General features: G+C 42.7%; 1 protein-coding gene across 1 annotated transcript in view; it reads right to left on the minus strand.

The window, feature by feature from the left end:
* Positions 1-26,648, minus strand: part of LOC126184765 (facilitated trehalose transporter Tret1-like) — a 204,018-nt gene that overhangs the window by 85,510 nt on the left and 91,860 nt on the right. Inside the window, exon 2 of the mRNA XM_049927316.1 lies at positions 19,446-19,596. Coding sequence (XP_049783273.1) covers positions 19,446-19,596 — 151 coding nt within the window. The remainder of the gene's footprint in view (positions 1-19,445; positions 19,597-26,648) is intronic.

A 26,648-nucleotide genomic window follows, 5' to 3' on the forward strand; every position in this document is an offset into this window, starting at 1 on the left:
CCCATATCGATGATGTTTTGTTGAATGGTTCGCACGCTAACACTTGTTGATGGCCCAGCACTGAAATCTGCAACAATTTGCGCAAGGGTTGCACTTCTGTCACGTTGAACGATTCTCTTCAGTCGTCGTTGGTCCTGTTCTTGCAGGGTCTTTTTCCGGCCACAGCGATGTCGGAGATTAGGTTTTTTACCGGATTCCTGATATTCACGGTTCACTCGTGAAATGGTCTTACGGGAAAATCCCCACTTCATCGCTACCTCAGAGATGCTGTGTACCATCGTTCGTGCGCCGACTATAACACCACGTTCAAACTCACTTAAATCTTGAAACTTCCTGGCAGATTAAAACTGTGTGCCCGACCGAGACTCGAACTCGGGACCTTTGCCTTTCGCGGGCAAGTGCTCTACCATCTGAGCTACCGAAGCACGACTCACGTCCGGTACTCACAGCTTTACTTCTGCCAGTATCTCGTCTCCTACCTTCCAAACTTTACAGAAGCTCTCCTGCGAAACTTGGAAGGTAGGAGACGAGGTACTGGCAGAAGTAAAGCTGTGAGTACCGGACGTGAGTCGTGCTTCGGTAGCTCAGATGGTAGAGCACTTGCCCGCGAAAGGCAAAGGTCCCGAGTTCGAGTCTCGGTCGGGCACACAGTTTTAATCTGCCAGGAAGTTTCATATCAGCGCACACTCCGCTGCAGAGTGAAAATCTCATTCTGGAAACATCCCCCAGGCTGTGGCTAAGCCATGTCTCCGCAATATCCTTTCTTTCAGGAGTGCTAGTTCTGCAAGTTTCGCAGGAGAGCTTCTGTAAAGTTTGGAAGGTAGGAGACGAGGTACTGGCAGAAGTAAAGCTGTGAGTACCGGACGTGAGTCGTGCTTCGGTAGCTCAGATGGTAGAGCACTTGCCCGCGAAAGGCAAAGGTCCCGAGTTCGAGTCTCGGTCGGGCACACAGTTTTAATCTGCGAGGAAGTTTCATATCAGCGCACACTCCGCTGCAGAGTGAAAATCTCATTCACTTAAATCTTGATAACGTGCCATTGTAGCAGCAGTAACCTATCTAACAACTGCGCTAGACATTTCTTGTCTTATATAGGCGATGGCGACCGCAGTGCCGTATTCGGCTTGTTTACATATCTCTGTATTTGAATGCGGATGCCGATACCAGTTTCTTTGGGGCTCCAGTGTATGAATGCGTCGTGTCTGTTCTTTCGGACATGTCTGGGTGGTGGCGCTAGGTAGGAATGTGGGTCGGCCGGGAGGTGTGGCGAGATAGTTGGCGAATTGCGATAATCACTCTGTCTGGATGGCGCAGTGGTTAACCCAGCTGCCAAGTAAGCAGAAATTCTTGCTTTGCATCCCGGTCCTGCACACATTTTCACTCGTCATCGCTGATTCTGCATAAAGCCATGATGCAGCTGACATCAATAGTTCCTTCCCCTCTCCTTTCCTTCCTCCCTCTTTCACCTTCAGTTTACGTTATTTGTATCACAGCTGCGGATTCCGCGTGGTGTCTGTTCTTTCGGACATGTCAGAAAGAAGGGATACCAAGCATTCATATAATGGTTTGCTGATACCATTCCGAAGATCAGCAGACTGGATGTCCTGTTTATGGCCCATGGAGAGAGCTCCGACTAGGCCAGTGTGCAGTATCTCTGAGCCGCAGATCAACGTGAAGCTCAATCTCTCCTCTAACTATAATAGCGGTAGATGGGGCTCGCCTAGACTAGTGCGTCTTTGTTTGGCGATATTCTTTCTTTCATTTTTCCTGGGCCTTTCTTTTAGCAGACATCACACTATTTACTGTTTACTTCAGCAGTTTTTCCTTAAACTCCGTTTACCTTGAGAAGCGTTGTAGTTGTCAGGAAATTAAAGAAGATTCTATGAAACATTAGTAACATACAGGGAATGAGGTGTGACGAAATTTAATGTAAAGAAACTAGTACAGTGATTTGCCTTCAAGGGAACGATTTAAGAGGAAAATGTTAATATTTTGTAAAGTATTACACTCCTGGAAATGAAAAAAAGAACACATTGACACCGGTGTGTCAGACCCACCATACTTGCTCCGGACACTGCGAGAGGGCTGTACAAGCAATGATCACACGCACGCACAGCAGACACACCAGGAACCGCGGTGTTGGCCGTCGAATGGCGCTAGCTGCGCAGCATTTGTGCACCGCCGCCGTCAGTGTCAGCCAGTTTGCCGTGGCATACGGAGCTCCATCGCAGTCTTTAACACTGGTAGCATGCCGCGACAGCGTGGACGTGAACCGTATGTGCAGTTGACGGACTTTGAGCGAGGGCGTATAGTGGGCATGCGGGAGGCCGGGTGGACGTACCGCCGAATTGCTCAACACGTGGGGCGTGAGGTCTCCACAGTACATCGATGTTGTCGCCAGTGGTCGGCGGAAGGTGCACGTGCCCGTCGACCTGGGACCGGACCGCAGCGACGCACGGATGCACGCCAAGACCGTAGGATCCCACGCAGTGCCGTAGGGGACCGCACCGCCACTTCCCAGCAAATTAGGGACACTGTTGCTCCTGGGGTATCGGCGAGGACCATTCGCAACCGTCTCCATGAAGCTGGGCTACGGTCCCGCACACCGTTAGGCCGTCTTCCGCTCACGCCCCAACATCGTGCAGCCCGCCTCCAGTGGTGTCGCGACAGGCGTGAATGGAGGGACGAATGGAGACGTGTCGTCTTCAGCGATGAGAGTCGCTTCTGCCTTGATGCCAATGATGGTCGTATGCGTGTTTGGCGCCGTGCAGGTGAGCGCCACAATCAGGACTGCATACGACCGAGGCACACAGGGCCAACACCCGGCATCATGGTGTGGGGAGCGATCTCCTACACTGGCCGTACAGCACTGGTGATCGTCGAGGGGACACTGAATAGTGCACGGTACATCCAAACCGTCATCGAACCCATCGTTCTACCATTCCTAGACCGGCAAGGGAACTTGCTGTTCCAACAGGACAATGCACGTCCGCATGTATCCCGTGCCACCCAACGTGCTCTAGAAGGTGTAAGTCAACTACCCTGGCCAGCAAGATCTCCGGATCTGTCCCCCATTGAGCATGTTTGGGACTGGATGAAGCGTCGTCTCACGCGGTCTGCACGTCCAGCACGAACGCTGGTCCAACTGAGGCGCCAGGTGGAAATGGCATGGCAAGCCGTTCCACAGGACTACATCCAGCATCTCTACGATCGTCTCCATGGGAGAATAGCAGCCTGCATTGCTGCGAAAGGTGGATATACACTGTACTAGTGCCGACATTGTGCATGCTCTGTTGCCTGTGTCTATGTGCCTGTGGTTCTGTCAGTGTGATCATGTGATGTATCTGACCCCAGGAATGTGTCAATAAAGTTTCCCATTCCTGGGACAATGAATTCACGGTGTTCTTATTTCAATTTGCAGGAGTGTATATGTACGAATCTTTGAAGGACTTGAGTTCTGCCGGAGAATTTCCTGATGAATCGACTGCAGTGGGGCAAGTCACGCTGGTCAGAATACCTACGATGAAAGAATTTTATCACAGGATTTGGTCTCTAAATGCATGGATGTGCCATTTCACGCCAGATTCTCAGCTTTTGTACTGAATTAAATGATAAACGTCTCCGCACTGTTTTACTGAATGACAAAGAAAGAGACTGTGGACGGAATTTAATCTTTAGTATGTTACTTTAATGCTGTCGGTGCTTTGTTTCATAGAAAGGAATAAGCTGTGTGTCTGCATCTAATTATTGCTGTTAAGACACAATATCTCGCGAAAAATACCGAGAGAACGTTTAGGATTTGGCGGCGGGACTTTGCCATTTGTTCGGATTACTGTAACAATGATTTAGTGTAAAATTATGTGAAAAGTCTTAGCGATTTAAACGTATGTGCTGAGTCACAGTGACAGGGAAACCAACAGTCAAATGGAATCTAAATCATTACTCTGTGTACAAATTCTTCTTTCATCTCCAACATTCTGCTTTCGTTAGCCACGGTACCAGCACTGAGAAGAACGTCATTGACATTAATGGAACTGGTCATGAAAAGTTATTTAAATAGATAAAATTTGTTTCGATTTCTCTGTTACGTGGGGGTTGAATGAACTCAATGGCATACCGTTTCCAGTAGCAGCACTCGTTGGAAACACTGTCGGTTTCAAATTAAGTTCGGGACTGATGACTGCTTTACTTTACTGAAACGTATGCCGATGCAGATATTAATATCGACTTATATCATTGTAATGTTCACAAAATTGCGGTGAAAAGAAGATAGTGGTAATTACTCGTAACTGTCTAGCGTTGCTGTTTCCTAAACGTAAAACAATGCATTTGTTCATGAATGAATGATTCACGGGTGAAGTAACATACGGAGGATTGCGCTCTAAGCTACGAAGTGCTGTGCTCACATGAGTTCGTTGGAAGGTGCTGGGGTTGGACAACATAATATCAACACTCTGCGAGAAGCAACTCATTGACGCAATTCGTTTTACACCTTACATGTAATGTTCTGGTGTTTTCCTTTGTTTTACTCTTGCACCACGAAATCTCTACAAAGAGACTGTAAAACGCAGACTCAGCCGCGCTTGTGAGTGCTCTGGTCAGTAGACCAGCGCTCACATTTTTTTTACAACTATCATCTAGCAAACGCAAAAGTTATGTTTAAAATTATGTCTGCAAATATTCTGGACCATATGTTGTCGATATGGAGCTGTGGAGCTTTACCGTGACATCCTAAAATACGAGGGCCGTTTTTTTTTCAACCTCCAATAGGCTAAAAATAAAATCAAGTTCATAGAAAACAATTATTTTATTACCAAAAGTTTTGTACACTTACGGTTACTTTTCATCATAATCACCGAAAAGATTGAGACATTTATCGTACCTGTGCACAAGCTTTGCAATACCCTCTCCAAAAAATGTTGCCGCCAATGTTTTTAAATGAGCATTGACGTTGTTTTGAAGATCTTCGTTGGTTTGAAAGTGCTGCCCTCCGAACCACGTCTTCACTTCAGGGAAAAGGTGAAAGTCGCTGGGTGCCAGATCAGGACTGTACTGCGGATGATCGAAAATGTCCCATTGAAATTGTTCAATGAACTGTTGGGTTGTGCCAGCAGTGTGTGGATGAGCGTTGTCATGGATCAATACAATTCCTGACGTCAGCATTCCTCATTCTCCGACGAATTTCAGCTGCACCATTCCCTTCTGCTTGCAGAAACCGAATTACACTTAGTAATTCACATCTGGTGGGAGCAACAATGACGGCAGCCATGTTTACATGGGTGTAGTGCAACGCAGACTGATGTCTTGAGGTCGGCAATGGCGGAGTGTGTAGTGCGAGATTTGCGCAGTAGCCTACAGCGCATGTCCACTTTCTACCGCTAGCGTAGCTTCTATACTAAGCGATCGGAGGTAGAAAAAAAAAAAACGGCTATCGTACAGATTACTAACGATCGTAGACTGTTGGTGCACGTCTTACTGATGCATCCGTCACTTTGGATAGTAGCCTGACACAAACTAGGCAGATCACTGCCGCAAATCACACAAGATATGGAAACCGAGACGGAAGGTAAATCTATGGCCAAAAACACAGTGGAGAGCGAAAGTTACGATTACAATTAAAGTTACCTGAAAATTAGTGTAACGGAACAGAGCTAGAATTGTCACAAAAAACAGCACACGCAATCAGAGTTCCAGAACCAAAGTCCAGCTGTAAAAAGCGGGTATCAGCACTTTTTGCGAACCAGCACACTGAGGCTTCAGCAAGATACGACCTGGTGATCCAGCCACAGGGCTGGGTATTTATCTGCTTTAGCAGACCAGCGGCCATTCCCAAGTGAATTCTTTGTTGTGATCCTCTGGTATCATGGCTGTCAATTACGGAACCAGCTGCTGCACAGATGCTTTGCCCCGACTTTCTGAATCTGTTTCGATATCGCTGCCTTTATCATACCATAGGTGCTGCAATAGCCAGGGTTAAAATATCCAGGATCGGTGACTACAGTTCATTGTGCATAGTGATGTCTGCATAGTAGACTACAGTGGGGGCCGAGGTTATACCCATGGGTCGCCGATGGTGGGAGTGAGGAACTGAGGTTGCTGGTGTATGGAAATCTGGGAGGCAATGGCCTGGACATGGCTCAGCCAGAATCACCAGCAACGACTCTTGAACCTTGAGTCCACTTTAGTGACTGCCCGTATGTCAGAGCATTGAATAAATAATGCAGATACTAGCACAAGCGTGGCTATGAGGGCTGAGCAGGCAGGGTCAGTTGCATAATATTGGAAATGGTATGGCGCATACAGCTGTATAGAAAAGGGCGCGAATAATACATACTGAAGAAGCACGTCAGGACTTCCTCAGAAGTCGCTGCCATCATCATCCAGTTCATTTGGGTCTTAAATGTTCTGACCACCTGCTCTGCTTCTAAGTTACATGCAGGGTGGAAAGAATTGGTGGTCACTTGTGCTGTGCAGTTCCTTTGGCAAAAAGAAAGGAACTTGGCCTATGAGAACTACGACCTATTGTCAGATACGATGGCATGTGGCGCTACCTCTGTAGCTAAGATTGTCTCTAGTGGCAGAGTGTATCTGCAGACGTCGTTGATGACAGCTGGGCAACATACAGGAAATTTGAGAGAGCGTGAGAGATGGAAGGGCACTCTCACTTTTGATATGATGTCATGGTGCTTAATGTTCTTAGGGAAGATGATCTTTATTACTTGATATGATCTGACTTCATTCATATGATGAAATGATTGGCAGTAGTTAATGCTCTTGCTTGTGTGCTTAGTGAAGAAATAGCGGTAAACTGTACCTACTTTCAGAGGAACAGAGTTAATTGAGTGCAGTAAAAGCATACGGCATCTGAGGGCGGATGAGAGCGTTTTTTCTGTGGAACCTGGGTGAAAACGTTCCTCGGTCTCATTGTGCAGACACACTGGGTGGCGCCGATCGGTCGGCGGCCACGTCCAGGTAGGCTGATTAGCGCCAAGGAGTCGCTGCAGCTATGAGCAGAGCTTTGTACAAACTGATGACTGGCAATAAAGCAGAGGATGGGCCCTTGTTAGGAAGGATGCCGCTGAGACGGCTGTGAGTTTCTGCGAATTTCCGTGGGACAGGGTAGTGGTGTCCAGGCATCCAGACTCTGCTACAAAACATGTTTGTGGAGGCACGGAGCTTTTAGCAAGTTCATGGCCGTTCTTTGGAAAGTTCGAAGTGGACGCATGGACGCAACAGGAGAGATAACGATCTTTTTATGGAGGGCTGTGGTTTCATCCAGGTCATGCTTTTAGCAAAAACATGGTGTAAATGTGTGGGAAAGAGGCCGCGAAGCTGAATCTTTTCTCCTTTTCTTCCAATTAATTGTTGAACTAGTTGGTTGGTCAAATCTGTGTATGCAGAGCAGGCGAGCAGTCTCCCAGCTTCGAATGCTGCGCACCAGCTCATGATTGGCTTGTGCTAAAGTGGGAGTAGTCTAAGCATGTAAATGTGCTATGCTACTGTGGTGGGGAGGAAAGCTGTAGAGAAAGAGGACACTCTTGTACTGGCACTTCGCTAGTAAAGAACGGCAGGTCTTTACCTAAACGGTGCGACTTGTGTCCTTTTCTACTGTGACACTTAGAGCCTGTGCCAGTCACCATCTGAACCGTCAGAGGTACTGCTTCTTGCATCACGCACACAACAAGTGATGCATTGGTGTACTTATTTGTTTTGAGTCGGCCGTCTAAACATTTGACATATTCCGTCACGCATAGCCGTGTCACGGTTTGGCAGACCAGCAAATGGGTCCACCTGCACACTGGAATCCACCTGAGTTTCAGAGGCTTATAGGGAAGTATCTGCGTTCTGAATCAGCCGAACGCGAGACCGCGTACTTGCATGTTTCTCGGTGCGCGATGTTATAACAGATTGCCGCCGTCCATGATTGCAGTCGATGAGCGCATCGTGATGTGCCACCCTGATCCGCAGAAGGGTAAAGTATTCGATGCTACGGCGTAGGGCTCCAGTATATGCTTATCAGCACCCTGTTCTTTGGAACCATATTTTTCCTTATGGAATAGTAGAGTATAGATGCTTGATAGTAGCGTAGTTTTTGGGCCATACCAGAGATTCACATTTATGAAGCCAGGCAAAGCGATTAGTTCTGGTTAGTGTGGTGTGTTGATGCCCAGCTGATCACTTTGTTAGCCATAGACCCCATATTATAGAAAATGTTTGACAAATAAAAATGTTTGTGTGGGGTTTCTTTAGCCATTTTTTGTCATGTGATGTTAAGAAAGAATAAAACGATTGTTATTTAGACCACAACTCCTCCCAGTGTTTTCAGTAACATTACCTTTGCCATTTTTACTAAAGTCTTGATTGCAATTGAAAGAGTAGAAGCTTGCAAGCGTCTACCTGAAGTAACGTTATTGCCCCCTTGAAATGGTTTGCAAAGTCTATGTGCATGTTGTCTCATGGTTGTAGCGGACAAACATCACGTTCCTCTGACTGGTTTTGTGCACATGTTTCACAGGCCTGGATGACATGTTCCATGTAGACATCAATGCCCGGTCGATATACATGATGCAATGCCAATGCCTTCATCCTTGACATCCCCCAGTGTGCCTCGTGTAGTGATTTGAGGATGAGGCCGGACTGTACTCAGGATTAGAAGCTGGCACTCAGACTATTCTGTGACTAGCAGAAATACCCCATAGTTAACTGAGTCTGTAGCACATCGCAAAATAGGTCCGTAGGGGAGGGTCCATAACTTTGGGCAGGTGCTTTGGGCAATTGAAACATGTGTATCATACTACATCTACATGTACATCTACATCCAGACTCCGCAAGCCACCTGACGGTGTGTGGCGGAGGGTACTTTGAGTACCTCTATCGGTTCTCCCTTCTATTCCAGTCTCATATTGTTAGTGGAAAGAAAGATTGTCGGTATGCCGCTGTGTGGGCTCTAATCTCTGATTTTATCCTCATGGTCTCCTCGCGAGATATGACTACTTACTGAACACTGGGTCCTGATTAGTGAGACTAGGTACCTCATGGTGCATCATGGGGAATTTTTTCAGCGAGTTCCCAATGTTTTATTAACATGGAAACAAATTATTTTTTAGATTCGAAAGGACGCAGGTCAGTAGTGAATCGTGTAGTAGTAATTTCTAAAAAAACAGCAGATACCTCTGTAATTGTTAGGCTGTCTTATCTGGTAGGTTTGATCGGGAGCGCAGGGGGGACAAAGACCGAAATTAGTGGCTTGTAGACAGAACCAGGTGGAATGTTGTACCGTATAAGAAAACCTGGATTTTTTAATACTGTAAATAATTACGACTGACCCCATTTTGCATCTGGCTAAAATTCAACTGTGCCTCTATATAGTGTTTTAGAAGCATATGCAGTCGGTCACTCCATGCTGTCAATGGTTTTATGTGAGAGAACAGCAACAGTCGCTAATTTCGAAGCATCTTGCACCAGGACTAAATGTTTTCGTGACGTGAATGTGGTCAGGTGGGAAGCAGACTTAAAACGCTTTTTTTGTTAAATGAAAGCTGCCTGAAAAGTGGCGGACTACTAATATCAATCTCAGTTCTTTCGAAACTAGTCGAATGGGTGTGATACACGTGCAGCATTTGGTATAAATATGTCACAGTAATTTATCTTGTTCGAGTACGATCAGAGACCCTCCAAATCCTTCGCCGCCGGGAGATTATCAATCACTTCTACATGGGCTGACGTGGGCCTCGGACCATCTTCTCTCAGTATGTCGCCGGTGTTCTGAACGCTCGATTGAAAAGAATTACATTTACTTAATTCGAATTTGATCTAAATAACTCTAAGTGTATTAAATAACTGTTTTAAATTGTAGAGGTGTTGCTCCTGGATGGACCCAGTGACTGTAACACCATTTAAAAAGTTTTCAGCATGTAATATTTCCTGTTCAAGATGTTCTAAGTATTTTTGAAATATTATGAGAGTCCTCACAGCGTCAAAATGTATTCAGTTATATTTACATATCCTAAAAGACATGTCGATTAGCATAAAACGCTCAGATTCTGCGTTTAAAAGTAATTAAGGGTAAGCATCAACTAATCATATCTGAGCACAGAAATGATCCGCTTACTTCAGCCAGATAGACGTCTACATCAGACTGAGCACTGATAGATGTTTAAAAATCGCCACAGCTTCGAAACTTTATTGATCTACATACACATGAAAACGTAACGCTGACCTTTACTTGAGCTTTTAAAGCGATATGCTGATTAATGTGTGTTACAAAACGATGTGTATTTGCATCCAAAGGCAGTGAGCCGATACGCCGTTATGTTTCAGCGTTAACTAGGGATACGCAAGCTCCGGTATCACCTGAAAGTTCACTTCCGTGTTGCTTATGACCAGTGAAATAATCAATTTTGGTATTTTATGATGGCACCAGTGTGATGCTCAGCTCAAATCAGTACCGCCGAAGTAAGTCAGAATCGTCGAAGGCAACAGAACACACGAGCAGAGATCAAAAGCCAAAATCCAGCTCCAGAAATCGTGTAAACAGCAGTATTATGAGTTGGAAAACTGAGGCTTCAGCTTCAAGATATGAATTACTGATGCATCTTTTTTTCTCTTCATTGTCATTTCATTTCCTGGGCTAACGTTAGTAAAATGTACAAGCATTGTTCCTAAAAAAATTGAAGATATAAAACACGTACATGTTTTAAAAATTATTAAAGCTGGTGGTTGTGCGTTGAAGATTTTAAGTAAAAATGTCTCTTAAGTAAAGTCCATTGACGACAGTCTATAAAAATGGTGCTTTTCACATTACTCGAATTATAGGAAGGCGTAGTAGGTGACTAGGATTCTTGGGGTGCAGGTAGGGGGTTGGGAAGGAGTACTATGGAAAGGATGTCGAATAAAGAGTTGGGAAGGATGGCTCCAAAAGAAGCATTTGGAAAGGGAGCAAGGAAAGTGAGGGGGCAGGATCAGAAAGAGTGCTGAAATGGAGAGAAGTGTTGTGTGAAAACTGAAAGGGAAGTAGATCTCTGGGCGGATTTCTTGTTCAGGTAGGTGTGGTGGTTAAAGTTTTGTTGGGATAGGATATGCAGAGTGTGGAGGTGTAAACTTCGGGGGATGTGTTCTACAAGTGAGGCAGGGTACAAGAGTTAAAAGTGCGGAGTATGGCGGAAAGATGTAATCACGTGCTCAGGTGTCCGGTAGTTCCAGTCCATTCATGGATTTTTTCTTGGATGGTTAGTAGGTGTGTACCCATGTTCGTTTACGGTTGAGAGTTAGTCAAGGGTACTTCAGTGTGTGAGTGAATTAGATAGTACAATTGTAAATAGTGAGGTAGAAGTCATGGAGACAGTAGACATAATCATTTCTTGGGTCTTGGATGGGATGATTTCGAGGAGCGTTCGGAGGTAAACTGGTTGAAGGATTCGTTTGCATTTCTGGACCGTGGTGTTTAGGCGTATCAGAAATGTAATTAATAAATTAGTGTTATTTATGGTTACTTAGGATTGGGAAGTGATCAGGAAGAGTACAATAAGATTTGCATAGTTTGCTGGAAGTGAATATGCCAGAAGTTTGAAAAGGAAACTGGAATGCCAAACATGGGTCAGGAAGATGGCAGATTTGCTGTTATTGAATTGGTGGGATGAAAGATGGGTTGCATACAAGAGGGAATTCACACTGGTTGGTAGGCAGTGGTAGATGCTGGTTTAGGTGTTTGTGTATGCATTGGGAGAGAATGGATTCCAACAACTTGCTGAACACTGTGGAGTGACTGATAGTTCTTTAGGAGGAGGTGTCACTGTCGTGTTTAGTGGGTTTAAAGAAAATTAGTACATTGGAAGTTTTTCACAGCTCAGGATAGCAGCCTGTGTAAAGGTTCGCACTTTACACGTTGGCGGGATTTCTGGGAAGGAGTGAGGGCAGTTGTTGAGATGCCGATACGTAGTACATTCGTGACCGACAGCGGTGTTTCGCTTTCCGTGTGGTATTTATAAGATATCTTTGTGGTTGGTGTGTTAAGATACACTCCTGGAAATTGAAATAAGAACACCGTGAATTCATTGTCCCAGGAAGGGGAAACTTTATTGACACATTCCTGGGGTCAGATACATCACATGATCACACTGACAGAACCACAGGCACATAGACACAGGCAACAGAGCATGCACAATGTCGGCACTAGTACAGTGTATATCCACCTTTCGCAGCAATGCAGGCTGCTATTCTCCCATGGAGACGATCGTAGAGATGCTGGATGTAGTCCTGTGGAACGGCTTGCCATGCCATTTCCACCTGGCGCCTCAGTTGGACCAGCGTTCGTGCTGGACGTGCAGACCGCGTGAGACGACGCTTCATCCAGTCCCAAACATGCTCAATGGGGGACAGATCCGGAGATCTTGCTGGCCAGGGTAGTTGACTTACACCTTCTAGAGCACGTTGGGTGGCACGGGATACATGCGGACGTGCATTGTCCTGTTGGAACAGCAAGTTCCCTTGTCGGTCTAGGAATGGTAGAACGATGGGTTCGATGACGGTTTGGATGTACCGTGCACTATTCAGTGTCCCCTCGACGATCACCAGTGGTGTACGGCCAGTGTAGGAGATCGCTCCCCACACCATGATGCCGGGTGTTGGCCCTGTGTGCCTCGGTCGTATGCAGTCCTGATTGTGGCGCTCACCTGCACGGCGCCAAACAGGCATACGACCATCATTGGCACCAAGGCAGAAGCGACTCTCATCGCTGAAGACGACACGTCTCCATTCGTCCCTCCATTCACGCCTGTCGCGACACCACTGGAGGCGAGCTGCACGATGTTGGGGCGTGAGCGGAACACGGCCTAACGGTGTGCGGGACCGTAGCCCAGCTTCATGGAGACGGCTGCGAATGGTCCTCGCCGATACCCCAGGAGCAACAGTGTCCCTAATTTGCTGGGAAGTGGCGGTGCGGTCCCCTACGGCACTGCGTAGGATCCTACGGTCTTGGCGGGCATCCGTGCGTCGCTGCGGTCCGGTCCCAGGTCGACGGGCACGTGCACCTTCCGCCGACCACTGGCGACAACATCGATGTACTGTGGAGACCTCACGCCCCACGTGTTGAGCAATTCGGCGGTACGTCCACCCGGCCTCCCGCATGCCCACTATACGCCCTCGCTCAAAGTCCGTCAACTGCACATACGGTTCACGTCCACGCTGTCGCGGCATGCTACCAGTGTTAAAGACTGCGATGGAGCTCCGTATGCCACGGCAAACTGGCTGACACTGACGGCGGCGGTGCACAAATGCTGCGCAGCTAGCGCCATTCGACGGCCAACACCGCGGTTCCTGGTGTGTCCGCTGTGCCGTGCGTGTGATCATTGCTTGTACAGCCCTCTCGCAGTGTCCGGAGCAAGTATGGTGGGTCTGACACACCGGTGTCAATGTGTTCTTTTTTCCATTTCCAGGAGTGTATGTCTGATGCTGGGTAATAGGATCAAGGGGTCGGGAAGAGGCGTCGGTGGTTCACGGACTATCTGATCACCGATAGCGCAGTCAAACTATATCTGATTTTTTTCGTGTATTTACGTCCGCTACATTTTATGAGCATATGTCCAGAATCAACTGTCAATCTTCGCACCAGGCACCAGATCACTTGCATGACTCTTTGCATTTCAAAACTAGTTGCCAACGATGTCACTTCCCAGTGCATAACTGTCATATACGAATATCCCAATAGAGCAACTGAAATTATCCGCCACGCCGTTGGTAAAGGGTGTAACAAAACAGTACCGACAAACTTCGAGCGTTTGTAACGTGTTTTGAGGAGCAAATTGAGTACAGGAACCCATGTCCGGGCCGGCCGGTGTGGCCGAGCGGTTCTAGGCGCTACAGTCTGGAACCGCGCGACTGCTACGGTCGCAGGTTCGCATCCTGCCTCGGGCATGGATGTGTGTGATGTCCTTAGGTTAGTTAGGTTTAAGTAGTTCTAAGTTCTTGGGGACTGATGACCTCAGATGTTAAGTCCCATAGTGCTCAGAGCCATTTGAACCTATGTCCGGAAACGTCAAGCAACGCTGCATAGAGCGTCGAAATTATAGATGCTAGTATCGGTAACTAACTTCCTCGATAGCCAGCGTGAGTTTGTACTCGGACAGACCGTAAGGGAGCTTGTTTCAGTAGGACTAACAATATTCAATTCGAAGAACTTTTTGTAACACAAAGACGAACAAGTGTATCCCATTTTCTAAATCAAATCTCACTGATAAATCACTTTTACAAGCAAATACTACTGTCATTGTAAGTACGTATGGCATCAGAATTATAATGATGCACGACATCGGATTTGGAAATTCGTTCACGATTAAAAATAAAAAAGATCTCATGGGCACACTACCATTCTTATATAGCACAGTGCGTGTAACACCAATTAATAATGTTTTATTTGCATAAATGCATAACATAAATGATAACGTTTCATGTGATGTTGTTAATATATGTAAAAATGAGAATAATTACAATGTAAGAGCAGTAATTTTGAAGTGAACTTCCGACTTTGCAGCTAATTTCTGGGGCCAAGTACGTTACAAAGCTGCACGGAAGTAAACACAAAAGTGTTTCTGATATTGTATTTATTTCAAATGATACCGACTAAACCAAGATCAAGGTGGAATACAGATACACACCAGAGTGTTAATGTTCCATTTTTATGTTTCTGGGTGACGGGGAATCTAAGAGACAACACTAATATCCTGCAGTGATTTCATATTTTATTTTGGAAAGAAATTGTAGGAAAGCATCTTTTTACATTTTACAAGTTATTCAACCACATAATTTACAGTTTAAAAAGTATTTAAAACGAACATCAGTAATGAAGTTTTCCTATCCAAGTGAATATTCTCTGGAACAACGTTGTATATTACTTTTTGGCCATGTTCAGTTATACACATAGTGCACCCACAATGTTGTACATCATTTCTGGAATATCAAATCTATTGTTACTATCATAACGTGACTACGACATCGATGCGCTGCTGCACAAACTCCGGAAAATACGCATCCCTGGAACAACGTTGTAAGTCGTACCAAGATGGTCGGCGTCAGTTGCATCAGTATTTCTCCTCGTGCCTTGAATGTAACAAACAAAGTAAGGAAACGAAAAATGAAGCCAGATAAATTGTCAAATAATGTGAGAAAGAAGTTGCGGAATGCTGGAAAACCACAATTAACTGAAAATAGTGATAACATATATGGGAAATCACCTTTAGATAAGGGAAGCGTAACAACATGTTTATCACTTATAGGTGTGAGTGTTTATACCAGTACTGAAAGCTGGGTGTTGAGTATTTTCATGTTCAAAATAATGCTTTGACCTCCACATATTGTTTACTGTAAACATATTACATCTTCCGAGGTTGACATGCATATGGAGGTAAATATACGTTATGAAAGAAGAGTCATAGGTTATATTTACAACCAGAGTGCTAAAAAGCGCATGACAGCGTGTATCTAGAACCAGACAAACAATTAGCCTAAAGTAATACGTAAGTATATATGTATCAGTGTAGTATGTATTATACGATATATTTGTGATTGTTATTATTTAAGAATCGTGATTGTAATCCTATAGGCTGTTTCAAAGAAGGCTACGCTAAACACACCATTAAACAAAAGATGACCTTATATGATGAGTCATGGTTTGATTACAATGGACAATTGCAGTTACTTTAAAAGTTAATGAACCAACAAAACATCGAGACGACAATAGAGATACATCGTCGCAAAGAAAATGCGCTTCCAGGTATTTCATTACATTTGACAACGAAGAAACATGAATGTGCATGAAAACTCTCCGTGACTCTTTGTGACACCACGGAAGCTGCAGGTTTTACAAGATAAAATGAAAACTGGTGCCCAGATTCCCAACGATTTACGTGGAGAACATGCCAATTGAACGACCATATGCTATCTCAGTTAACGTAAAGACTTCAGTTAAGGAACAATTTGAGAGTTTCCCGAAACAAATCAGATATTACAGTCGTGAACAAACAGACTCTAAATACCTATCGCCAGAACTGAGCTTATGTAAAATGTATATGCTGTTTAAGGAAAAATACCCGGACGTTAATGCAAGTAAATACCCATCTGAAGATGTCTTCAGGCCTGAGTACAATCTCAAATTCGTCTTCCTAGAGCAGACACTAGTAAATACTGTGAAGAGCTGTATACGTCGACATGTTATTTGGTCTCAGAACTGTGTCAGCCAAAATAATAACTGTAAATTGTTATCAGTGTACACACACCTAGTACATACAGTATTTTTTTCAGATTGATGAAAAATTTCTTTCCTCAGGACATCACTTTTTGCCCTGCGACAGAGATTTCGCTCTTATAGACAGGAAGAGAAAGAAAATGGATGTAATGATTCCATCTGAGTGGAAATATGCTATAGTAGGTGCTTGTGACAAAAGGTTTTTTGTCATCAAGGAGATAGCCAAGCAGAATTTGCCGATTTTTTACAGATTGAGGTAGACATCAAGTGAGATTATGAACTAAAAATTACCAAAGTCATGTGACTAAGATTTATGTCTGATGATTCAGACGCAATTTTTGCGAGGGAAAGTCACAATGTTGACATCGTTACTCTCTTCTCAAGAAGAAAAGAGTACAACTACAGTAGTTCCCATCATGACACAAAGTGTTGATTCCGCTTTCACTAGAAGATGATTTATTCTCTTTTTATTCTCCATGTTTCATTACTGAAAGCTATGCTATAGAGAATGTTACAGGTCATTGCCTTAGCGTACTTTATTAAAAAATTTGTCTCTAAGACTGACTACATTTTAAAGATAGTGCGATGAAAACTTTTGTTACTGCTGATTGTGTTGATGTTTGACATAAACTAATACTTCTGTTTCACAATGTATTTCTTTTCTGTCTTACTAAAACTATAGTATCAAGAAAATATTAGTGAAAATACTAATAAATGATATACAACATTTTGTATCATTGTGTGATATGCATCATTATTCCAGGGAAAGTAAGTGTTTTTCCTTATAGTAGAATAAATGTGTGCCAGTGTATGAAACCAGCTCTTCAAAAATGCGTAATTAATGTTTCTGATTATTTTTATATAAATACGAGCATCATTGAACATGTTTTTCTTCAATATTGAAAGGTCATATACAACATTGCACTGGGGGACCATTCATAGTGTTTTTTTGGTAGTAAATTATTTCTAAAAACTAATCTAGTTTTCCGAGAAAGTTACACAGATGACACGAAAGAGAACACTATAGTAAGGTCTGACTGCGGGTTCTGGTCGAAAAATAACTGACGTCAGCATCAGCTTTTCTGGAATTGCAATGTGTTTTCTGGAATTCCATCCTCCCTCGCCCTTCCCTCTCCCACTTAGCCAATGCATTACTGCTGGACACCGGAGCACAGCCAGTGGCGAGCAAGCTCAGCCCCCCCCCCCCCCCCCCCCGCCCCAATTTTAATTTTTATGTTTCGATTGCGTAAGAGCCATCACTCTTCACTGTCTGTATGTACGTCGAGGTCTCGTGCTCAACTGAAGAGATGCTTGCATTAAGGAAAGAAGACTTTAACAAGAACTTGGTGTAAATATCCTTCAGAGAAATGTATTCACAGCTTTTTACATCAAGAATGGGAAGCCGTGATAATGGAGGAGCCTATGAGAGTTTAGCCAGCAATCAAAAGAAGTACTATTCAACAAATAATGGCAACGCAACAGAACAGAACATAACACACACACTTGCTGCTTATAATGCAGCTTTAGAATGAACCTGTGTGCCAACAGTAATAACTAGTTGAACTTGCAAAAATTCTAAGTACATGGGAGACTGTGCAGCAATTTATCCTTGTAGCTTATCTGTAACTGTCAGCCTTCGGTGGTGGTATAATGCAGTTTTTATAGCCGTATCACATTAATGCAGGATGTGTCCACCTTCATAATAATAACAATAATAACGAGAACTATACAATGCTAGAAGCCAAGTACACATAGTGCATCAGTTTATATCATGGGTTTAGAATTGTGACGATGCAATGTATCCCAATAATAAGAACAACTTTATAAGATAAATGAACGAACTACACACACAGTCATTGTTGTTGCAGTCTATCTATGTATGTTAATGAAATTAAGATATGAAACAAACAACCATGTAGTCTGAAATACACAACTGTCTATATATGGCGCATTAATTGCAATTGGCAATATTCTTTGGTCACAATAGTATGCCATTAACGTGTGTGGTGGAACTTCCATAAAATTCGTTGCTTTGACTGGACAGGTCAAAAAGCAGGCGTTAAAATTGCTTGTAAATTGATAAATTGGCATGTTATTCATAGAAAAGACAAAAAATGGAAGATGTCTGTAATAATTAGCTGCCTGGCAAGATAATAAATAAGTTCAAACATCCTCTTTTGAGCTCTTGAATTTATACTCTGTAGTGAAGGAATCGGATTCTTTCGCAAATTAACGACGTCATAGGATTTTCTACAAAATGGCTGCATTTAACACGTTTAGTGTCACTGACTAAACTGTCTCAATGATTTCTAAACTATAAGGTGCTCCAACAAAATACATATCGGAAAACAAATTTAACACTCCCCGACGCAAGACAGCCGCCATGTGAGTACTGAGTATGTAGTCGGAAAAAATATACCCAATTAATAGTTTTTCTTCTTCTGGCAGTGTTGTGTGGGAGTTGGGGGCGGTTAATAGCCACTGATCTAGGATTAGTTAGCCACAATGGAAGCATCTCTTCGATCAAGCACGAAGGACAGCGAAGAATGATGACGCTCAAGCAGTCGGATTATAAAAATTAAAATTGCTCGAGGCGTGGGGACTGAGCTTTCAAGCTATTGACTGAAACGTCAGTGCTCCATGACCCAGCAGCGATTGGGAGGTGACATGATGAGGTCACGCAACTCAAATGGCCAAAGGGGAGGAGGGAGGGAGCGAGGGGAATGGGTACCAGGAGAGGCATTACTATTCCAGGAAATATGACGCTGATGGCAGCTATTTTGGTACCAGAACTCACAGTAATAACCTACTCACTATTCCATGAGGTTTTGGGCTTACAGCTTCATTACACCAACTTTAGGTATGTTAAAATGTTTGAATGGTTGTCAGCCAAAATGTCCTGTCAAGATATCGACGCAGTTTGGCTGCAGCCCCAAAGCCTCATGGAACACTTACCATGCCAGGAAAACTTCAAGAATCGCTATAATAACAATGTATGACTGAAAAGAAAACTTGAAGAAACTGTGTGGCAATGTTTTAGGAACTGTTTCATACACCAATTTTCTGTCGTTTTTTGAAGGATGGGCAACATGATATCTGGTATACTTACAATAGCTGAAACATAACTTATGTACCAAGGTAATTCAGCTCTCAGAAGGTTTAGTGAACAAAATATACATCCTCGATAATATTTAAAAAACCAACGATTACCTGAGGTACTGCCGATGTCTTTTCTATCTCACTTGTTGTCGAGGAATAAACATTATTTAGAGTTTTGAGTTCTTGATGTTCATTTTCAAGGGTTTCATCCTCCAGCCTGACCAAATCAGGAACATATTGACGTGGATCATGTAGACTGAGGCTGTGAAAGAGAAATAAATGGATTTCATATCTTGTGAAAAATTATCTTTAAATCCAGACAGTGGTAATTTACATCAGACAAACAAGTAGAAACTGATAAGTCTACCATAGAAAATATGAACAGCAATAGACGTCTAATTAGTCCTCTCACATTTCTTTTCAAAATTACCAATATTATCTGCTGCAAAACCTAGTAGTGTTCACTAATTATCTCCATATCTCTCTCTCTCTCTCTCACTCTCTCTCTCTCTCTCTCTGTCTGTTCCCGTATCTTCAGTAAAAAGGGGAAACACATCACGAGCGGAGTTATGGCCTAAGCAAATTATATTGTCGCAGTGTTTGTCATTTTTGTTGTTTTAAGTTTACAAAATACAGAAAGTTTATAACATTTTGCAATGGAGTGTACTCATTTTGATAACATTATGTTCATCATTGTCAGCATTCATGTATATAGCACTATTTTCTTTACCTTTGGACGAAACTTAACAGTTAGCGATGCTGACTTAATAAAAAATTTTGCTAATTTTAAACTAAAACTGTTAAACGTATATTATGAAGATAAAATAATGTCATCACACATTTCATGTAAAATGCACTGGACATAAGAAAAAGTCCAAATTATAGGCTTCAGTATCCAAAGACTTGCCATCTAACGTTTACAAAGAATTAATGCTTGTTGAATTGTACCATAAGACATCCTGAGGATTATTCCCACACCATGACGAATTCTACTATAAGATATCGTGAGGACTATTCCCGTGGCCTTTTGTGCACATGTTAGATTCAGTCTGTTTTATGTGGTTATAAATTGTTAACTTTTATTCAAAACAACGTATTTAGCTTATTTACACATGCCATAACGAAATATGTATGTAGCATGCCTGCTGGAGATCCAAACAACGAACTGTGATTTATCAAAAGACATTAAACGAATCTGGGGCACTTTTCTCTTCGGCTGTTATTTATTTCAACTTTTCTTCTCTTCACAGCTAGCTTCAGCTTTTGAAACCATTATCCAGAATTTTTCTAGAAAGGGATGCCATAGGTATAAAAATGGCAGTGTATTCACATTATGTGCTTGCAGTAGTTTTGGTTTATAGATTTAACTGATCTCGATGTCTTCACGGTTAGCTGCAGTACATATGCACTACTTCTTGTAATTTCACCATCCCACTTCTAACGAAGTTTTGCGTATTAAGACTGACTGAATATGGATTTCTTTGCCAAAAGTTTCATTAAAGTACAATTTTTTCTGCAAGATGTTAAGGCGTGAGCACGCGAAATCATTCTTATGACACATATTTTTAGCGATGGAAACGTTTTAATAAAAGGTAATTTGCCTCTGAATTTTAGTCCTTCAGATGTAAATGAATAAAGAAACAGAATATATTAACTAATTGAACAATAATAATAATAATAATAATAATAATAATAATACTTTATACAATGTCAGATGATTAATTCTGTATGCACAAAAACATAAAAGGGCATAACTCTTGGTACACAACGCAATAATACGTTCTTCTGAATATGTCAGTGATTTGCATTCTATGAGATTACACATAAATGATTTACAGCTATTTAGATATTTTTTCAAAACACTTCTTATTCTGTGTGTAACTATGATATTCTTCTAATTGTAGAAGGGATTTTCTTGAAGGAATCCTTAAGAAGAAACTTAAGTTTCATTGTCGCAAGAGTAACTATACCGGGAAGTACATTTTTATGTCTGAGGCTTTCGGGGAGAATTAGAGTCAAACTTACCGAAACTAACAGTTAGGAAGCCTTAGAATGTGTCTCTTATAGTTCAAAGTCTGATAAAAAAAATTACAAGTCTTGCCTCGCTTATAAGCCCCCCCCCCTTCTCTATAACACAATTAAAGCTGGAATTGTACTCGTTTCGCTATGACCTATGGTTTACAGAAACTACTAGATACATTATTTGCTGAAAATAAGTTAGTACTTCCTTTAGAAAGATTATTCATCACTTCTTTTATTGATGTACACATATTAGGACTGACTACAACACTAATGTCATCTGCAGGAAGTACTTGTTGTCGGTGGTTTGTAGAAGTCACAAGATCAAACCAAGTCAAACACTACTAATGATTTATCTGTGGCAGCAATGTCGGTCTGAATTTCCATAGTTTGAATTACTAAGTATAATTTTCTGGATTTCTTTTCACTAAAAGTGCATGAAGTGTTAGTTTAATAAACCATTAATTTATAAAAATTTAGGTTTTCTAGGAAGATACTGTGACTGACACCATCAAACTTCTTGGATAGGTCACAAAAGATACCACCTGGTTCCATTTTGTTACATTTTGCTCGTATTACTTGGTACATAAACGTTTAGAAGTTCTTCAGAATTACAAATCGTTTTTTATTAAGGATATCACTTCTTTCATCTTACAGAACACTACTTTCTTAAAACCTTTGGAAAAACTGTCAGTAACTAAATAAGTCATAAATGACTAACATCTCTCCTGTGAGTTTTCTCGCAAAGGGCTTCAACAAAGGAATATTTTAATCTCTATTGAAAAATGCGTTATGATTGTAATTTATTAAATGTTTCAGTTGAGATATTATTCTTTATGAGGATTCTATTGGAAGTATCATGAGCAGCATATGAGATTTAATTTTTATAGAATTTATAATGTTTGTAATTTAGAAAGCGGATAGTGGGCCAGATTTATTACTGGCACAAGTGTTTGGAAATTGCCTATTAAACACAATGCTATTCTTTTTGAGTTGGTCTGTTTATGGACTTTCCTCTGTTACGTTTCAGAAATATTTATTAAAAATAATTGATAGAGCGAATTAACATTTATTATCTTTTCATCCAGCTTAACGGGAATTTTTGGTCTTTATAGTTCTTGTAACCGTATATTCTCTGTTGTCTAAATTATTAATCCCCAAATAACGGCGTTCTAAAAATTTTCCTTAAAATCGTTTGTAGTTGTAAGTACAGCTAGCTATTCCATACCAGTTGTTTTTAAAAAGGAAAGAAAGAAATAGAACCACGGCTAGAAGAGAAGTGGAAATGGAGTTCAACTTGGTACATATAATGACAAGAATTACGCATTATAATATCAAGGAAAATTAGCTGTTCAGTCAGATAACTTTGTACCATTGATCACGTTGATGACTATAATGATGAAATGTTTGACTTGACGCGTGACAGCCAGGTCTTCACCGCACGCATATTATTGTTAAGAGACGAGAGTGGTCAAAGGAAACAAAAACAGACATTTTTAAGAAGAATTAAACAAATGGTTCAAATGGCTCTGAACACTATGGGACTTAACATCTGAGGTCGTCAGTCCCCTTGACTTAGAACTTCTTAAACCTATCTAAACTAAGGACATCACACACATCCATGCCCGAGGCAGGATTCGAACCTACGACCGTAGCAGCAGCGCGTTTCCGGACTGAAGCGCCTAGAACCGTTCGGCCACAGCAGCTTGCAAGAATTAAACGATCCCCAATCCCTGTTTTCCCACTGCATTAAAGCACACACACACAATAAAATTTATCCAATCGTCACTTTTTAAAACTTTCGATGATAAGAGAAGTAACACAGTAAAATAATGAAAAATATTACAGGAGATGTATTGCTCGCTATTTACTAGACTAAAGAAGGATGAGCCAGGCTCTCTGCAACACACTAAAACCTCCAACCTAAGAGTTTAGACTGGAGTTTGGACAAATTAAAAAAACTTTAAAACGCATGTCACACTCGTCTTGTTGTTTACTAAAGCAGAAATCAGATCGCTACCGAAATTTGCTACTGGCCTCACGTCAGAATATAGGATGTGCTCGATTACAATATGACGTACCGAAATGTGTACGTGAGGCACTGGAGCAAAAAGCCATATGTAAAGCGGCTACCCATTTATCCTATGCGTACTGATAGTTGGTTTCATGGTATGCAGCTTGTTATCCATTGCCATCAATCACTCTTTCTTCCATTGACACGCGGTCAAAAGCGAGTTTACTGCTTGTGAGGGATTGGAAATTTGGTCAACTGTCGCCCCTACAGTCTTTCTTGTCTGATACTTCAAGTTACTCGTTTCACTGGAGTCCGGACCGACACGGTACCAATCAGAAAAGCACCTCCTTTCCATGCTGCCGTAGCAAGACAGAGTGTCCCGTATATAATGTAGAATATTTTCTGCTAAGTGCATTTGTTGAAGAGCCTGAATGCTACTAAAGGAATCGGAGCAGATGAGAAGCATTGCTGCTTGGTCTCGCTTCATCTGCTTTGTTCATTTGAACAATATCTACCAGGACTTTCTTATGCGCTTCTAACTTACTCGACGATGAGCCAAAACATAATGACCACCTACTTAATAGCATGATGGTCCACTTTGGTAGGTTTTTAGAGGCATGCAGCATCAGAAATCTCCACACCAGTCATACAATTTCAGTAAGTTATGGGCTGATGGTTGCGTTTACTACCATGCTCCCCAAACCATTGTGGTATGGTTTTGGCCTTGTGACACAGGGCTGGCCGGAGTGGCCGAGCGGTTCTAGGCGCTACAGTCTGGAACCGCGCGACCGCTACGGTCGCAGGTTCGAATCCTGCCTCGGGCATGGATGTGTGTGATGTCCTTAGGTTAGGTAGGTTTAAGTAGTTCTAAGTTCTAGAGGACTGATGACCTCAGAAGTTAAGTCCATAGTGCTCAGAGCATTTGTACCATTTTTTTTGAAGGACAAACTTAGTGTGGGCAGTCTCTGTAGCAGACCTATTGCATCTTCTAAGTGTTCTGCCAACAAAACGCAGTCTTTGGTTTGCCTTCTCCACAACATTATACATGTAATCGATCCACTTTAAGTTGTTCGTAATTGCAGTTCCTAGGTATTTAGTTGAACTGACAGCCTTTAGATTTGCGTGATTTATCATATCGTCGGCGATGTAGTATAACAGATTGCCGTGGAGACCTTCATGTTGTCCTGCTGATAATCGGTCAAAACGCGGTGCAACTGAAGTGTTCTGAAATTCCATCTCAACTAGTCCCATACCAAGAGTGACAGTTATTGAACTATATGAAAAAAACGTAAATTACTTACAAACTACGGCGTGCGCACAATGTTATGACGTGTTCAGTATGCACTGCCATCATTAGTGATGATGTGGCGCAGACGAATAGCGAAATTCTGCATGACCAGCTGAAGAGTCAGAAGAACGATGCTGTTGATGACCTCCTGAATGGCTGTTTTCAGCTCAGCAGTGGTTTTGGGGTTATTGCTGTACACCTTGTCTTTAATACAGCCCCACAAAAATGAGTCGCTTGTGTTCAGATCCGGAGAATATGGCGGCTAATCGAGGCCCGTACCTGTGACCTCTGGGTACCCCAGAGCCCGATTGCGGTCCACAAAGTGCTTCTCCAGGATATCAAACACTCTCCTACTTCGATGGGATCGAGCTCCGTCTTTCATGAACCACACATCTTGTCGTAATCAGGGTCACTTTGGATAATGGAGATCAAATCATGTTCGAAAATCTTCATGTTTCATTCGGTAGTTACTTTGCCACCAAGGAATATCGCACCGATTATTCTGTGAGTGGACATTGCACACCACACAGTCACCCGTTGAGGGTGAAGAGACTTCTCGATCGCGAAATGCGGGTTCTCAGTCCCCCAAATGCGCCATTTTCGCTTATTGACGAACGTATTCGACAACAGTTTGTTCCATTGTCTCCCAGTTGATTCCCACCTGTTGTGCAGCTCGTCTGGTCGATTTCCTGGGGCTGGTTTGAAACACAGCGCGTGTCTTCTCGATGTTCTCAGGCATTTTCACCCTTTTTGGACGACCGATATTACCAACACTGTCATCACGAACATTACCCGTTATCTCAAACTTGCGGATCAAATCCTATATTGTGAGCACACTTGGACCTGTTGTCGTCAGTTTGAACTCGATCGCAAATTTCCTTTGAGCCGCAGTTGGGCTGTTATTACTCGCATAGTAGGCCTTCACAAGCACTATACGCTAAGGCACGCTGTACCGTAACATTTTCAAGTGCAAATGACCGACAACAACAAGACGCGCGCGCGTGCACATACTAATTCCCATCATGTTCCGCGGCCAACCGTGCAGTTTGAACGTCATCTCGGAAACCGTTCAGAAGTTATAACGATTTTATTTCGTATAATTCAATAATTATCGCACTTTAGGTTCTATGGCGGGGAATACTAACGCGCAGGACCAAAGAAATGTTTCAATATAACGCAAACAGTTCTGGAAAACAAGCGTTGTTTATGAACGCGGACATTATTTTGTTGAATGATTACTTTTTTGAGCCATGTCACGAAGAGAACCACATGTCGTCCCAAACTGTTACGAACATGTCGCTCTCTCATTAAGTTTCCACTTACCACAAGAGGAGTCTAGAAATACTAGATCTCTTTGCATTCCTTTAGAGGTTTAGTGCTGGTTGTGTAATGCTCAATAACTTAGGTTGAGCTTTCGCACTCACCTACGTCCTCGGGTACAGTAGATCTGCAAGCAGAGGCAAAATCTTGATCCGTCGCTAAAGATAATCCGCACAGTGATCAGTCGTACTGTGCGACTGGTCCCGGCGGAGGTTCGAGTCCTCCTTCGGGCGTGGGTGTGTGTTTTTGTCCTTAGGATAATTTAGGTTAAGTAGTGTGTAAGCTTAGGGAATGATGACCTTAGCAGTTAAGTCCCATAAGATTTCACACACATTTGAAAATTTTTTTGATCAGTCGTACATGCCACTGCTGGCAACGGAACTCCTGCGAACGACATCGGTGTCGGTGTGTCAACGTCAGACAACGTAAAGGCGTGTAGACACTTGCGAGCAACAGGTTCGCGAGCAGCTCATGAGTCTTTGTGAGAAGAAGTGATGTGGAGATGCTCACCTGGGAACTGTGTAAGCCACATTGTTCACAATCGCGACAGTGCCGTCCTCATTGAGTTTGAGCGCCCCTTAATCCTCGCAAGCAACGAATACATTTGCTAGCAACGTGCTCGACAGCAGCTAATGAGCCGCCCAACTTGTGAGTGTGTACACATCTTAAGTCA

This window comes from Schistocerca cancellata, chromosome 4 (assembly GCF_023864275.1).
Source record: "Schistocerca cancellata isolate TAMUIC-IGC-003103 chromosome 4, iqSchCanc2.1, whole genome shotgun sequence".
Taxonomy (NCBI): domain Eukaryota; kingdom Metazoa; phylum Arthropoda; class Insecta; order Orthoptera; family Acrididae; genus Schistocerca; species Schistocerca cancellata.